The sequence below is a fragment of the Amblyraja radiata genome, chromosome 27, assembly GCF_010909765.2.
Source record: "Amblyraja radiata isolate CabotCenter1 chromosome 27, sAmbRad1.1.pri, whole genome shotgun sequence".
NCBI lineage: Eukaryota > Metazoa > Chordata > Chondrichthyes > Rajiformes > Rajidae > Amblyraja > Amblyraja radiata.
The window spans coordinates 20,914,100-20,931,956 of record NC_045982.1 but is presented as its reverse complement, the minus strand read 5'-3'; the positions used below and the strand labels follow the sequence as shown (position 1 = coordinate 20,931,956).

Below are 17,857 nucleotides of genomic sequence, written 5' to 3'. Positions count from 1 at the left end.
ACTTAATCATGTATGTTTTCCACAAATACGTGCCTGGATACAGAAGAGTCAGTATCATCAGTGTCTAAGATAACCACTAACATTTTATCTAGATACTAAAATATATGCTTCCTGCAAGAAATTGACCCCATAGGTAGGCAACTTTCTAGCAGCCTTGTGAGAATTCTAAATATTATTGGATTATTATGAGATTTTCCATTGTTTTCCATTAGGCCCCTTATCTAAGACTTCTGCTGATAAAAATTGTTAATTTCAAACAAAAATGTGTGGTTCTTTTTTTTTGCACTGTTGCATTTTAGAATATTAGAGCTTAGCAGAATGATAATGACACTGAACGGCTCTTATCCCCTATTTACATTTTCTAGCTATAACATGTGGTCACCCTGGCAATCCTGCAAATGGAGTAACTCACGGAACTCAATTTAACCTGAACGACATGGTTAGGTTCGCCTGTAACACAGGTTACTTATTGCAAGGATCCATTAACTCTCGGTGCCAAACGAACGGGCAGTGGAGCAACTCGCTTCCTACATGTAAAGGTACAAGTTCTAACTATCAAGCAGTTTCAAAGATTTTGACATGTAAAAAGATGGTCTATTGACGCTGAATATATTCTTTCTTTCTTGCAGTTGTTAACTGTTCAGATCCTGCACATGTAGAAAACAGTATTCGTCGAGTGCAATTAAACATCACCCTGCGATTCAGTTATAGCAGTAGTGTTTCGTATGAGTGCAATGCTGGCTACTACCTATTGGGATCGGATGTGCTGACCTGTCAAGGCGATGGTTCCTGGGACAAATCACTCCCCAAGTGCCTATGTAAGTGAAGGTGGTGCTTTTAAATGAGCGGATTATCATGCTGGAAAGAATCGTTTAATCCTCTTAGTTTAGTTTAGAGTTTAGAGATACAGCGTAGAAACAGGCTCTTCGACCCAACAAGTCCATGCCGACCAACGATCACCCAGGCATTAGTTCTAAGCTACACTCTAGGGACAATTTACATTAAGCCAAATAACCTACAAACCTGCACGTCTTTAGAATGTGAGAGGAAACATGAGCATCCAGAGAAAAACCCACGCGGTCACAAGGAGAACGTACAAACTCCCAAACCTACAGCACCCGTAGTCAGAATTGAACCCAGGTCTCTGGTGCTGGCAGGCAGCAACTATACCATTGTGCCGCCCAAAACATGTATAATGTCCTTTGACAAAGGTTTGAAAATTGCATAATAAAGCCAGCAGTGATCATCATTTCATTGAGCATGTAGGAAATATGAATTTCCTAGAAATAAAATTGTAAACCGAAAGTGACAGAAATAAAAAGATACTGGAATATGGTGAAGAAAAAGTGAAAATATTAAGTAGGTGACTCAGTAAAATTTATTGAGTGCAATTGCACTTCATGGCCTGAATAACTTACAGGAAGTTAACAATAAAATAACTCTTTTTTGAGCTAAATAAAATGTGAAAGTTCAAGAGTTTCTGGACAGAAATCATTTTGAGCTGAAGATAGACACAATATGCTGGAGGAACTCAGCGGGTCAAGCAGCATCTCTGGAGAAGAGGAATAGGTAATGTTTTGGGTCGAGACCCTTCTTCAGAACCCACTGAGTTACTCCAGTATATTGTGTCTATCTTTGGTGTGAACCAGCATCTGCTGTTCCTTCCTACACAATCAGTCTGAGTTGTTGCTTTGTGAAGATTTAAAATAAGCCCAACCTTTTTAAAGCTATAGTTTGGATCCTGTCCTCTTTGGTGACACAGGAGGAGTACTTTAAAGCAGTGATTGCAACAATAGTGACAATTGACTGGCAACCAAGCTACGAGGGCTTAATTGTTGCACTTATGCCACCACTGAAAGAACAGCACTCACTCATTTCCAAAAGTAGAGGCTGGCATGACTGCCATAACCTTCCATATTTTCTCACTTAACTATACAAGAGGCAGCTGCCAGGCCATTGTCAGGTTTACAGTGTAATGATGGGGAGCACTGACACACAGGCCATCATTACAATTGCGAATCTCAGCCTGTTGTGATTGCTGTTCTGAGCAAACCATGATCGTTTTACGTGTAGCACAAAAGCTTAGCCTGTAGTTGCTGAGTAGAAGTTACTATGGAAACAGCCACTGCAACACTGCTGTTGGAATCTTCAGACACTTGTTTTTTAGCAAAGACTTGCAGTTGGAATGTTATCTCAAAGAGAAGTATTAGCTTCTGTAACCTGTATGAAATACGTATCTTCCAATGCTGTGCGGCTTTAGTCGATACTGTATTTTACTAGTGTATGCCATATTGTAACTATTTATCTGCAGTCTTTGGTACAATTCACCCCCTCCAATCAGAAGAGCAATATCTCCCCAAAAGTGGAAGTCGACAAGCAGGAGGATGACCCTCGTCACCCAATCTTCCAACACGTCCAAACACCCAAAGAGGTTAAAATCAGAAATAGCTTCCTACATGCAGTTCAACCCCTGAATGATAAACCCCCCCCACCACCACCACCACTATTAGGATAGGTGCTTGGGTGACACATCTATAATCAAAATCCCACACACTGACACTATACCCTGAGGAGTCCCTTCAATTAGGAGCGAAAGAGCCAAGGCCAGTCTGGCTCTGCCTCAATCTCCTCACAACATGGGTCGGAAGGTGCAAAGCCCTCATGCAGGAATACGGGTACAACAACGATGGGCCAACCGAATGTGACTGCTGGGAGACAACCCAAACTATGGAGCACTTACTTACCTGCCCCCTCCTCCCAGAGCCCTGCAGACCAGAAGATCTCAAGGTCATCAACCCATGTGCCAAACCCTGCGTTATGCAATGGTTTTGAAAAGTGTAACAACATGACAAGAAGAAGAAGAAGAAGGTACAATTAAATCACAAGGTCTAATTCACCGAGTATAACTCACACATAAGAATATTTTCTTCATGACTCATATCACAGATCAAATCATCTACAGCACTTTGACTAAATTAAACGAGCTAACAGCAATCAACTCCAACTCCATGAATTACAAGGAACACCGTGGCATGCAATTAATTTCATAAACAAAATTACAAAGAGGCTTAACAATGATCTGTTTCTCAAGGCTGTTTCTGGCTTTTCATAGCATTGTGTAATGGTATCACAACTTAACAGAGGCCAGGGAAATGGAAGATTATACAGCCTGTGAAGAAGCTGTATTGAGAACGTTGTACGAAATAAAAGAGCAGCGCAGGTAGCTGAGTTGCTGCCTCACAGCTCCAGGGACCCATCTTCATTGCTGATCTCTGGTGCGTCTTAGTGAAGTTTGGACGATCTCCCTCTGACCCCCATGGATTTCCATTGTGTGCTCCCGTTTCTACTCACATTGTGTGCAGGTCAGCAGGTTAATTGGCCATTCTAAATTGTCCCGAGTGTGCAGCTGAATGGTATATCCAGAAGAATTGATGGGAGCGTGGGGATGAAATAGGATGAAGATAAACTAATGCTTGCTGGCCGGCGTGATCTCTGTGGATAAAGATGCAGTTTCTGTGTTGCATCACTCTACAACTGTAAAACATAGATGATTATCTCAGGAACCACACAGTAATCATGATCTATTATTTACTAAACACACAAGCACCCCCTACAGACAGCTGCTACCATCCTTTTTTTTGTAAGTACCTTACATATATACACCCCTGAATATGTGCTGAGTTATATCGTTTTGAAAAATGTTGGCAATTTTAATCTGATCAAACATCATCCACAGAGAGAGAAATAAAGTTAACTTTCAGCTTGTTTTCAGACCTTTTCTTAGAATGGGAAAGCACCAGAGATGTGCCAGATTTTTATTAAGTACAGGTACAGGGGAAGGAGGATGAAGAACGATCTAGTCACACCTGGGACTAGTGGTGTGCCTCTGGGTTCGGTGCTGTTTGCCATCTACATCAATGATTTGTATGAGAACATACAGGGCAAGATTAGCAAGTTTGTTGATGATACCAAGGTGGGTAGTTTTGCAGATGGTTGTGAAATAATGCAGCAGGGTCAGGATTGATTGGCCAGGTGGGCTGAGGAATGGTTGATGGAATTTAATACAGAGAAGTGTGAACATTTTGGGACCTAACAAGGGCAGGACCTACACAGTGAATGGTAGGCCTCTGGGGAGTGTTGTAGAGCAGAACAATCTAGGAGTGCAGGTGCATGGTTCCTTGAAGGTCGAATCGCAGGTAGATAAGGTGGTCAAAAAGGCTTTTGGCACATTGGCCTTCAGGCAGAGTATTGAGAATAGAAGTTGGGAGGTCATGTTGCAGGTATATAAAACGTTGATGAGACCACATTTAGAATATTGTGTTCAGTTCTGGGCACCATGTTATAGGAAAGATATTGTCAAGCTTGAAAGGGCTCAGAAATGATTTACGAGGATGTTGCCTGGACTAGAGGGTGTGAGCTATAGGGAGAAGTTGAGTAGGTTGGGTCTCTATTTCTTGAAACACAGGAAGATGGGTGGTGATCTTGTAGAGGTGTATAAAATTATGAGAGGAATAGATTGGTAAGATGCACAGAGTCTCTTGCCCAGTGTAGGGGAGTCGAGGACCAGAGGGCATAGGTTCAAGGTGAAGGGGAAAAGATTTAATAGGAATCTGAGGGGTCACTTTTTCACACGTAGGGTGGTGGGTGTATGGAACGAGCTGCCAGATGAGGTAGTTGAGGCAGGGACTATCCCAATGTTTAAGAAACAGTTAGGCAGGTGGGACTAGTGTAGCTGGGACATGTTGGCCGGTGTGGGCATGTTGGGCCAAAAGGCCTGTTTCCATACTGTTTCACTCTATGACTCTAAGGATCATAAAGGAATCTGTCATTGAGTGGCAGGAAGGTGTGATGAATTCAAACAAGGATGCTATTGCAATGCAAAGAAGGATGACACTGACTTAGGTGAAGAAACAAGTTATTTGCAGCAGATAGACACAAAGTGCTGGAGTAACTGCGGGTCATGCCACATCTCTGGAGAAAAAAGATGGCTGGCGTTTTGGGTTGGGGTCCTTCCTCAGACACAGAAGCATCCTGACCCAAAACGTCACCCATCCTTTTTCTCGAGATGCTGCCTGACCCGCTGAGTTACTCCAGCACTTAACTTCAGTATCCACCAGCATCTGCAGTTCCTTTCTACACAAGTTATTTGCAGTGTTTTGTTCCAGTAGTAGCACAACATACAGCTTGTGGGCAGAATGGGCTGGTCCAGTGTGTGGATGATGAGCCATTGCAGTCTCTGCTTGCTTATCCGTTCTTGCCTGCAGTGAGTGGCAACTTGGTCCCTGAAGCTGGTAAGGCCTAACAGAGCATCAGGCTCTCTTGCACAAATGTGGACGCACCTTCAGAAAATGTTGTGGTATCAGGTTAGGTCATGTCTGCACAACTAACAAAGCAGATTTCAAAAGTCTCAGAACATCTACGATATAAACATAAATACAAATATTTAAATGAAGCCTGCATTTAATGTTTAAACAAAATAGAAGTAATTAACAGACACTAGAAAGCATTTAGAGCAATTAAGCTCCTTTTAATATGTTTACATTAAGGATTAAATATAATTGTTAATTAATTGAATAAACTGAAAACAAATCTCAGAAGAGTTTGTTTCCACTTCAGTGAATTATGTTGCTGAATCTGTGCCATGTTTGGGCTCAGCTTCCACTGCATATTACTGAGAAACTGCAACAGTGTCAGAGTGCAATCTGAAAGACAGCAAGAAGTTTTGGATCACTGCGTTTGCGCAAACTCAGAAGTGATTCAGATTGTCGGTCTGTCCCTCCCATCAAGAGGTGCCCCGAGACATTATGGAGCTTCATTTGACTATCCTATCTCTTCTGCATAATTGTCTTGCAGCATACTCTCCTCTGTAATTAAACTTTGAACATGATCTGCCTCATCTGTTGCAGACACCGTCTCTTTTTTGGTGCTGTGTCGTAATTAATTAACGCACCCATTTAATTTTAAATATTTATTTACCATTTCTTCTTTCTGACCTAGTGGTGCTCTGTGGTCATCCTGGCTTTCCCCCTGGTGCAGAACTGTACGGTGACAAACTTACAGTGGGCTCCACGGTACGATATCACTGCAGCCGAAGAAGGCATCTAATTGGAAATAGCACTCGTGTTTGTCAGCTGGATGGGCGTTGGAGCGGATCATTACCGCACTGCTCAGGTAAAACTTCCTACTCAACACATAGGGTTCTGAATGTGATGGTCAACCCAATATCGCTTGACCATCAGGTAAAGCTACTGCAGTCTGAAGAAGGGTCTTCACCCAAAACGCCACCCATTCCATCTCTCCAGAGCTGCTGCCTGTCCCATTGAGTTACTCCAGCATTTTGTGTCTATCTTCGATTTAAATCAGCATCTGCAGATCCTTCCTACACAAAGTTACTGCACTGTTTGGACTGCTCTCATGATACATGAGCTACCTGACGTCAACTCTGACATAAAAATAATAATGGGTGCATTTATATCCAATTTCTTTAATTGGACTAAGTTTTTCTGCACCCTAATTTCTGTAACTCTCTAACTCTTCATCATGCTCTTCCTTCCTCTTTCCCTCCTTCCCTCCATCACCCATTGGAATCTATCCCCTTAATTAAGCACTTGGGTATTTATCCTAATTTTACTTTTAGTGGCTTGTATCAAACAGTGCCCAAAAATATTCATGGTAGTGACCTGTGGTCATTTAATCATCTAGAAGTTGGATGGTAAAGTGCTGCTTCCATCAGAGCTATATGACTTAAAATCAATTTAGCCTGAAGTAAATCAGGTGTATGGCAATTTCTGGTTCAAATTATGGCAATTGTGAAATTCAACTCGGCACTAGTAGATACTGGGATCAGTGGTGGTCTGATGTTAGACAATAGACAATAGGTGCAGGAGTAGGCCATTTGGCCCTTTGAGCCAGCACCGCCATTCAATGTGATCGTGGCTGACCATCCCCAATCAGTACCCCGTTCCTGCCTTCTCCCCATAACCCCTGACTCCACTATTTTTAAGAGCCATATCTAGCTCTCTCTTGAAAGCATCCAGAGAACCTGCCTCCACCGCCCTCTGAGGCAGAGAATTCCACAGGCTCACCACTCACTGTGAGAAAAAGTATTTCCTCATCTCCGTTCTAAATGGCTTACTCCTTATTCTTAAACTGTGGCCCCTGGTTCTGGACTCCCCAACATCGGGAACATGTTTCCTGCCTCTAGCGTGTCCAAGCCCTTAACAATCTTATATGTTTCAATGAGATACCCTCTCATCCTTCTAAACTCCAGAGTGTACAAGCCCAGCTGCTCCATTCTCTCAGCATATGACAGTCCTGCCATCCCGGGAATTAGCCTTGTAAACCTACGCTGCACTCCCTCAATAGCAATAATGTCCTTCCTCAAATTAGGGGACCAGAACTGCACACAATTCTCCAGGTGTGGTCTCACTAGGGCTCTGTACAACTGCAGAAGGACCTCTTTGCTCCTATATTCGATTCCTCTTTTTATGAAGACCAACATGCCATTCACTTTCTTCACTGGCTGCTGTACCTGCATGCTTACTTTCATAGACTGATGTACAAGTGCCTCCAAATCCCGTTGTACTTCCCCTTTTCCCAACTTGACGCCATTTAGATAGTAATCTGCCTTCCTGTTTTTGCTACCAAAGTGGATAACCTCACAAGTCCAAGTCACCCTGCATTCTCATATCATCCTCCTCACAATTTACACTGCCATCTAGCTTTCTGTCATCTGCAAATTTGCTAATGTTACTTTGAATCCCTTCATCCAAATAATTGATGTATATTGTAAATAGCTGTAGTCCCAGCACCGAGCCTTGCGGTACCCCACTAGTCACTGCCTGCCATTCTGAAAGGGACCCGTTAATCCCTACTGGGGGATGGAAGATATATTGGGCAGTCACAAATTGCTGGAGTGACTCATCGTCACCTCGTTCACAGCCAATGGACCATTGTGGGCTCCACCTTTCCTTGGTCATCGGTGCCAACTACAATTTGTTCTGAACCTTTTCATATCTCTAGTTTCCCTCACCCCTAGCTCTCAGTCTGAAGAAGGGTCTCAATGTCACCTATTCCTTTTCTCCAGAGATGCTGCCTGACCACTGAGTTACTCCAGCATTTTGTGTCTTTCTTCGGAGCACTGCAAGATTGGAAGGGACCAAGCTTGAGAGAGCGAATACAAGACTGGTGGACTCAGGGTGTCATTTCCAAGTGGAAGTGATAGTTGGTTTAGTGGGCTGATAGTGGAGAATGGCCAGAGATTTCAGCTGTTTCATTTATCTGCACATTTCCAAATTCAGTAATGTGGGATTAAGAATATTTTATTTCAGGAGTGCTCAGCAACAATGCCCCTAGAACGAAATGGAACAAGTGGCCTTACAGTATTCCGTAGGGAACATTAAATAATGAGTAACATATTTCTGTAATACAGACGTTAGTTTGGTGTTGTTGGAGAGATTTGCAAACTGGTGCCCTACAGAATTTCACAATTGTCATGATTTGCCCCATAATTAGGCATAAACATGATATACGATTTTCAGTCTCATGTCACGGATGAAAACAACCCTTTGCCACCCAACCTCTGGATAATTAAACTACCACAAGACACCTCACAGTAATATTATTCGACACCATTTGACACAAGGCCATCAAAAATAAAATTAGAATAAATTGCAAATGCTTCATTAAAGGGGTAGGTGTCAATGAGTGATGGAGAGAGGGAGGGAGAGGGTGAGGCAGGCAGCTGTTCAATATTTGTAGATTAATAGTGCTGTAATCTAGTAATGTTGGCACACCTGCTTATAATTCTGACTCCCATTTCAACAAGATATCCTTTGCATCGTGTCTCAATTATCACTGGGCCATTTCATTTCCGAGTGTCAGGTGGTGTTCGCACAAGAATTGAGTTACATTGTTTCTCTCCACAACTTCATTTAATCTGAGCTGCCCCTCCTCCACCCTCCCAGACGATATGGCTACTCTATCATAATTTGGATCTTCTACATTTTAGTGAGGAAGAATAAGTACGACCCTAATGTGGAATAAGATATTGTGCTATATTAAAGCAATAAGGTTTGTGCATTGATGCTTCCTTGCCAGACGAGCACCTTTGTATTACAGATTTTCTCTGTGCTTCTTTGATGTTCAATCTTATGTAAAATAAATGTGTTTTATACCAGTGCAAATATTAAGGAAGGAAACCATAGATAGTTTTCTGAGACTAGGCCACTTAGTTGCCCGTTCTTTTAAACTGTGCTCTTTTGAGGGATGAGACACAATGTGTTTCACTTCAGTCCATTTGCAGTGACCGTGAGTGCAGAGAAGTTACCAGTCCCATTTTTGTACCACTATGGTCATTTCCAACTCTGTAAACCTTCCTATGGTGGTTTGGGTCTTTAATTGTGACAGATAATACACTTCTGGGGGTTGGCTGGAAAAAGATCTATGCTTACAATGGCCTGTAAACACTTGTAGCTCCAACAAGCAAAGCAAACTGCCCACCTCCTCCCCCGGCACCGGTTTTTCAGACTGTCAATTTATCAAGTTGTCCCTAGTGTTCAGAAATATTCAAAGCCTTTCAAAGATTAAAATTAAAAACTTATTTTTTTAACAGCCCCAATATACTTTACATTGTTTGTACTAATGTTTTTAATTAAATATGAAAATTATTTTCTTCCTTGCAGTTGCTCCTATTCATCCAAATCAATGCTTTTGTTCTACCTGCACCAACCATGATTTGGTGCAAGCCGAGTGGGCTCTATTTCTGCACATGAATTAAATCACTCTACTCATTAGATCTCTTCCATAATCGTGTTATTATTTTTTAAAACGTTGTTAAATGACATTTGTGTATACCGACTCATTGCAATGCTTGTTTAAAGAAAGTTGAATTTATAGAATCAGAAGGATAAATATTTTGGTTAGGCCGTAATTACTATAAAATAATGAAGAATCATGATGGACGATGACAATAGTAAGCCTGTACTGTACTGACGCAGCATCGTTCTTTGTACATACACAAGGTTCACTTTTGGTCTTTTGCAATTTGCTTTCAAACATATGAGAAACTTGCTTTGCTTAACAAAACCAAACCAGAGATAATGATCTAAATGTCCAGGGAAACCATGAATGGGCCAGGTTGGGAAGGATCAGTGAAAAACAGCAAAGAGGAATGAAGCTTGAGGGATTGATGATGACAGATATATGTAGCGTTGGGATCAGAGGGAAGAGGGTAGAGTTGACAAGTCATTGTGTCAGCATGTGGGGAGGAGAGGTTGGTTATATAAGGCCATTAAACACATGCCTTTGAAAGCATGTGCGCATGTGTATATGGCTGAGGGGAAAGTGAGAAATGTCTCAGAGTCTACTTGCATGATATATCAGAATCCGGCTTTGGGGATCAGAAAAGATTGGTTCCTATTAACTAATGCTGAAACAGGGCTCATCTCTCGAACAAAGTTTTGTTTCAGTGGGAATAATCTGTGCCAAAGTAGAGTTCAAATACACAAGTGCAGTTAACATCAAGATCTGCAGACCTCAGTCCATTTGTTTCACACGGTTGGTCTACCAAGGCTGCATTCATGAAAGAGTAGCACACTTGTACAAAGGCACTCAAACAAGTTTAAAGATCAGGCTTAAGATACAATTCACTTGCGTAATACTTTAAAGCAAATTAACAAACAATATATAGTGGCCAAGTGATAAAGTTTCTTGTGTTTTGGCACCTCCTTCTTGATGCAATGCGAACAGAACAAATCTTTTCTCATCCAATTCCTTGCCAATGTCATCTGGAGACTGAGTTTGTTGGCCCTTCAAGATGTCCTTTGTAGCTCATCCCACTCCCATGATAGAAGATGACTGATGCACAGCTGACGAAGTACAGGGGAACTGAGTAAATCTGTGAATCAAATGTGTGCCAGTGTGTAAAATCACAGCACGATATAAAAATCACAAAGTCCACCAGTTTTCATGCTGGTGCTTTGAGCTATTTAAGTTGGTTTAACTCGAGGAATAGTTCTACAAAAGCTTGGAGGAACTTGGGTCTCTATTCATGTCAAGTTGTGGCTGAGTTGCTGAACTAAATGGAATGGAATCTTGAAGGGAAATTTGGAGGCTTGCTGTTCCTTTATAAGGAGTTCTGCCTTTGCAACGTTATCACTATATTGATTCGGAGATTCCACAATTCTTTGCTGCAAATGAGAGAGATACTGACTAAATTATAATCCCTACGTTTATTCATTTCGCATCAGTTATAATTTGCAATCTATTCTCTTTAACATTTTCTCAACAATGTACAATTATCCATACAGTGGGACAAATGAAGATGTAGTAGCATAGGATAAACCCAAAGTAAATTATGGAGACAAATCTACTAATATACAATGCGTTCTGCAATATGATGTGAACAGAACAGAAACAAAAAAACTCATTCAATGAAGGAAATAAAATCTAAATATTTTAGCTATCTTTCCTAATTTATTAACAATCTGCTCTTTATTAACAGACTGCTTCAGGTATTGCTGTAAAATCATTCATAGTTTAAACTACATATGTGAATTAATTTATTTAGTCAACCACTGCATAAGAAGAAAATTATCAGCAAGTGCTGCACTTATTTTTCTCGCTCATAACAATTATTCCTAACTACCCTGGAGAGAATACAATCAAAACAAACAAAAACATGCATTTTCCATGAGCTCTGATCACAAATATTAAAATTTATTATCCTCATTTTGTTTTGCAAATGTTTCGCCAGGAAATGCACAAGCTATTACCAGAAGTGTATTCTTACACGTTATATTTTGTTATGTCCTGGGATTTCAAACTGGCCAAGGATAAGAATAATAAAGTCAGAGGGTCACAGTTATAAAATAGAATTCTTCTCATTCCATGCTTGTATTATCGAATGGGTGGGTGATAGGGATGGTGAGATCCAGAAAAAATGCTCTTCTCTCTAAATGGTCCACAACAAAAAAAATTTAGAGGACATAGAAACATAGAAATTAGGTGCAGGAGTAGGCCATTTGGCCCTTCGAGCCAGCACCGCCATTCAATATGATCATGGCTGATCATCCAAAATCAGTACCCCATTCTGGCTTTTTCCTCATATCCCTTGATTCTCTTAGCTCTAAGAGCTAAATCTAACTCTCTTGAAAACATCCAGTGAATTGCCCTCAACTGCCTTCTGTGGCAGAGAATTCCACAATGTCACACCTCTGTGTGAAAACGTTTTTCCTCATCTCAGTCCTAAATGGCCTACCCCGTATTCTGAAACTGTGACCCCTGGTTCTGGACTGTCCCAACATTGAGAACATTATTTCTGCATCCACCCTGTCAAATCCTCTAAGAATTTTATCTGTTTCTATAAGATCCGCTCTCATCCTTCTAAATACCAGTGAAGACAAGCCCAGTCGACCCATTCTTTCATCATACATCAGTCCTGCCATCCCGGGAATTATCCTGGTAAACCTATGCTGCACTCCCTCAATAGCAATAATATCAAATTAGGAGACCAAAATTGCACACAATACCCCAGGTGTGGTCTCACCAAGTCCCTGTACAACTGCAATAGGACCTCCTTGCTCCTAAACTCAAATCCTCTCGCAATGAAGGCGAACATGCCATTGGTTTTCTTCACTGCCTGCTGTGCCTCCATGCTTACTTTCAGTGACTGATGTACAGGGACACCCAGGTCTCGTTGCACCTTCTCTTCTCCGAAACTGACACCATTCAGATAATAATCTGCCTTCATGCCGTGTCCTTGTCACCAAAGTGGATAGCCTCACATTTATCCACATTATACTGCATCTGCCATGCTTCTGCCCACTCACCCAACCTCTCCAAGTCACCCTGCAGCCTCATAGCATCCTCCGCGCAGCTCACACTGCCACTCAGCTTTATGTCATCCGCAAACTTGGAGATGTCACATTTAATTCCCTTGTCTAAATAATAATTATTTTTTGTAAACAACTAGGGTCCCGGCACCAAGCCTTGCGGCACCCCACTAGTCACTGCCTGCATACTGAAAAGGACCCGGTAATTCCTACTTTTTGCTTCCTGTCTGCCAACCAGTTCTCTATCCATGTCAATACCCCACCCCCAATACCCTCTGCTCTAATTTTACACACCAATCTCTTGTGTAGGACCTTGCAAAGGCCTTTTGAAAGCCCGGTTACACCACATCCACTGTTTCTCACTTATCCATTCTACTTGGTACATCCCCAAAAAATTCAAAAAGATTAGCCAAGCATGATTTCCCCTTCATAAATCCTTGCTGACCTTGACCGATCACGTCACTGCTTTCCAAATGCACTGCTATAGCATCTATAATAATCGACTCCAGCACCTTCCCCACTACCAATGTAAAGCTAACTGATCTATAATTCCCCGTTTTCTCTCTCCCTCCTTTCTTAAAAAGTGGAGTTACATTGGCTACCCTCTAGTCCACAGGAATTGATCCAGAGTCAAGAGAACATTGGAAAATGATCACCAATGTATCCATGATTTCTAGGGCCACCTCCTTGAGTACTCTGGGTTGCAGACCTTCAGGCCCTGGAGAATTAATTGCCTTCAGTCCCAACGGTTTACCTAACACCATTTTCTGACTAATGTGGATTCCCTTCAGTTGCTCCCTCCCACCAGATCCTCGGTGCACTAGAATTTCCAGGAAATTGTCATCCTTAGAGAAGACAGAACCAAAGTACTCATTTAACTGTTCTGACATTTCCTTGTTTCCCATTATGAATTCACCTGTCTCTGACTGTAAGGGACCTACATTTGTCTTCAATGTATCTTTTCCTTTTTACATACCTTTAGAAACTTTTGTTGTTTCAGGTTGAGACCCTTCTTCAGAGTTTGAAGAAGGGTCTCAACCTGAAACGTCACCCATTCCCTCTTGCCGGAGATACTGTCTGGACCGCTGAGTTGCTCCAGCATTTTGTGTCTATCTTCGGTGTAAACCGGCATCTGCAGTTCCTTCCTACAAAACTCTGGCCCACCTTCAATTGAAGTATTGTGCTCAGTTCTGTTAACCTCCTGAGATAAAGGATGTGAAGGCTTTGTAGAAGATCTGGAAAAGATTTATGGGAAGTGTAAAGAAGTTAAGTCTGACACACTTGTAACTTTACTTATTGTTTAATGATCACTCAGGTTAGACACATTCCAGCACTGACTACTTGCAGTCTATAACCGTGCTGGAACCAAGAGAGGGAGGGAGAGATAGAGAGAGTTATTATACTTGATAACTAAGGCGTGGTTAGTAGTACTGAGGTAGCTATATTATTGGTTGCATGCATGGACCATCTACATCCTTCCCTTAGAAATCAAAACAGAATTAGCCGTGGCAATGTAACAGCACAGGGCATGCGAGTTTAAGCAAAGTCGCCGTAGCGAACAGGCGGCTTGACAATGCGACACGAACGCGTGCGTACAACACCTCCCCCCCCCACATCGGAAAGAAGAGAAGGCGTAGCGGAGGCAGGCGAGAAAGTTAAAGCAGGATCAAACGCAGTCGAAGCTGGAAAAGCAGGAGGGGGAGGTGAATTCTGAGGAGGTGAAGAAACCCGGCCAAAACCAGGCGGCCGAGGAGGAGGAGAACGCAGAGGAGGAGGAGACTGCAGCAGCGGAGGGGTGTGCGGCATGCGGGGAACAGCAGAGAGATCGGCAGTGACAGGCTGGAACGGCAACGGAGGAGCATAAGGACCCGCAGGTGCAGGCTTCGGCTCGTTCACGGCCAGCAGGTGTTGACGGCTCTGACGATTGACAGTCCCTTCGTATTCCACCAGGTAAGATCTGGGGGAGTCAGCCATACCGACCACGGTCGCGAGGCGGGAGTAGCCGGTGGTAGTCTGCATCTGAGCGACTTGGCCTGGCAGTAGAGGAGACAGCGAGCGGCAGGACTTATCATGCGACCGTCGTTGGCTTTCATGCTTCTGGTCAACTCGCTTTTGGACAGTGGCAGGCTCGAGCACTTTGGGTAGCAGGGCCTGTTGGGCGATTGGCATGGGTGGTCTTGTCATCCTCGACATCAGACGCTGGGCAGGGGAACCCATGGCTGGGTCCCGGGAGATGTTTCGTAGGTTGAGCAAGCCCAGGTAGAAATCGCAGTTGGACAGGAGCGACTGCTCCAGCAGAGCCTTAGCACTCGGCACAGCCCGTTCGGCCAGGCCATTACTCTGTGGATACTCAGGGCTGCTGGTGTAGTGATGAAAGTTCCACCTGGCAGCGAAAGCCTTGAATTCGGCGCTTGTGAATTGCCGGCCGTTGTCGGTCTGCAAGCGTACAGGGGCACCGAAGGTGGCGAAGTGCCTGCGCAGCTTGCTGATGACCATCTCGGAGGTGATGGAGGGAAGTATGTCCACCTCGAACCAGTTGGAGTAGGAGTCGACCAGGACGAGAAACTGCTTGCCCCGCCATTCTAATATGTCGGCAGCCAGCGATGTCCAGGGCATGGTAGGCGCCGGCTGCTGCAAAAGGGGCTGGCGCTGCTGGTGTGGGGCGAGGTTGTTGCAGGAGGGACAGGAGGACACTCTGTCCCTGATGTATTTGGCCATACCAGGCCAGTAAAATTGTCCTTGGGCATGAGAAATGGTAGCATCGACCCCGGGATGACTGCTGTGGGCTGCATTGAAGTATAGATCGTAGAGGGAGGCTGGGACCACGACCTTGTGGCCCTTGACGATGACTCCGTCTTGGATCACCAGTTCATCACGGACTAGGAAGAAAGGCTGAGCACCCGACGGCAAAGTGGTGCGTCTGTCGGGCCACCCGCGCTTGATAACGGCTGCGAGCTGCTGCAACGCAGGGTCAGCGGCGGTGTGCTCGGTCAGGCACTGTAGCTGCTTGGTTGGGACAAAGTTGACGTTCAGTACCAGCAGGTCCACCTGCTCGTAGGGGTGACGGTCACAGGAGGCTAGTGGGGCACGAGACAGGGTGTCAGCCACATGCATCTCAGTGCCCTTCTTGTAAACGATGTTGAAATCAAAACGCTGGAGCTGCAGCATCATGCGCTGCAGCCTGGCGGGGGCAATATGTATCGGTTTGTTGAGGATAGTCACTAATGGCTGGTGGTCGGTTTCGACTGTGAATTTGCTGCCGAAGAGGAAGTCTTTGAACTTGGAGCAGGCGAACACCACAGCCAGGAGCTCCTTCTCGATCTGAGCATACCGTTGCTCCGTGTCGGTCATGGTCCTTGAGGCATACGAGACCGGTAGCAGCGATCCGTCGTCGTAGAGCTGCAGGCAGGCAGCACCTAGTCCAAAACGAGAGACATCACAGGTAACAACAATGGGACGGCGCAGGTCGAAGAATTTTAGGGTCAGGGTACTGGTCAACTTAGACTTCAGCCATTCGAAAGCCTGCTGGTGTTGTGGGGACCAGGCAGTGTCCTTTTTTGTTAGCTGTCTCAGGGACGAGCTCAGTTCACTGAGATTAAGTATGAACTTCCCCAGGTAGTTGACCATGCCCAGGAATCGCTGCAAACCGAGGACATCGGTGGGGGCTGACATCTGGGAGATTGCATTTGTCTTTTGCGGGTCGGGCTTCAGACCGTTAGAAGTGAAGATATGCCCGACGTAAGGCATTTCGGAGACGTGGAATCTGCATTTTTTTTTGTTCAGTTTCAAATTGATCTGTCGGGCCCAGTCCAGGACCCGGCGGAGGTTCTTGTCATGTTCGGCAGCATTCTTCCCGTAGACTAGGATATCATCCACGATGATGGCACACGGCATGCCAGCAAACAGCTGTTCCATGGACCGCTGAAACACCTCGCTGGCAGAGCTAATACCAAATGGCACCCGTAGGAACTTGAATCTGCCATATGGAGTGGAAAACGTTGTCAGGTCGGAGGAGCGTTTGTCGAGAGGTATTTGCCAGAAAGAGCTCTTGACATCAAGGACAGAGAAGACCGTGGCCTGGCCGACTTGAGCTGCAACGTCTTCCACGGTTCTCATGGGGTAGTGTGGTCGCCTGATCGCGAGGTTCAGGTCCTTCGGATTGATGCACACCCGTATCTCGTTCTTGTCCTTTTTCAGGGTGGCGACCATGGTGGAGACCCAGTCGGTGGGTTCGCTAACCGCTTCCAGCACTCCCATTGCGACCATGCTTTTCAGCATAGACTCAACTTTATCCTTCATAGCGAGGGATACTCTGTGTGGTGCACGGACCACGGGCACCACTTTCAGGTCGGTGGCGATTTTGTAAACGAGTGGTAGCTTGCCCAGCTCATTGTCGAACAGGTCCGGGTACTCAGACATCGGATCCAGCAACACCTGCACTTCGTTGATGGTGCGGTCGAAGGACACCAGTCCTAGGTCCTGGCATGCCTGGTTGCCCAACAGAGTCACACAGTCATAGTCGAGAACATAGAACAGGAGCGGCCGCGATAACTTCTGCAGCACACAATTGAAAGTGGCCTTCCCCACAGGTCTCAGCACCTCACCCCCACAAGCATGTAAAGTCGAACGGTCTGCAGTCAGCAGCTCATTAAGTCTAATCTTTTAGAACAGGCTTTTCGACATAACATTGACCTTTGCCCCAGTATCGAGCTTAGCCGAGAAAGAATGATTGTTGACAGTAACGAGGACCGATGGATCAGGGAGTAGAACAGGTGCTTGTAGGAGTGTGAATACACTAGCATCTCCTTGAGAACTAATTGGCTCAGAGTCGTGGGCAGTGTCGAGAGCAAACTGGGAACCAAACTCGTTATCGACTTGTACCAGGTTGTTTAATACTTGTCTAGAAGCTGGGGGAAGTTTCCTATGGATCCGGCAGGATGCCGAGAAATGGTTAAATTTCTAGCAGAAATTGCAGGATTTTCCGTAAGCCGGGCACTGCGACTGCATCGAATGCACATAATTGC

The 17,857-nt window shown here is 44.3% G+C and overlaps 1 protein-coding gene across 1 annotated transcript in view; it reads left to right on the top strand.

Annotated features, from left to right (window-relative positions):
* csmd2 (CUB and Sushi multiple domains 2) overlaps positions 1–17,857 on the top strand; it is a 573,225-nt gene that overhangs the window by 464,800 nt on the left and 90,568 nt on the right. The window contains 3 exon segments of the mRNA XM_033045391.1: positions 366–539; positions 630–818; positions 5,998–6,171. Of these exon segments, the coding sequence (XP_032901282.1) occupies positions 366–539; positions 630–818; positions 5,998–6,171 (537 nt within the window).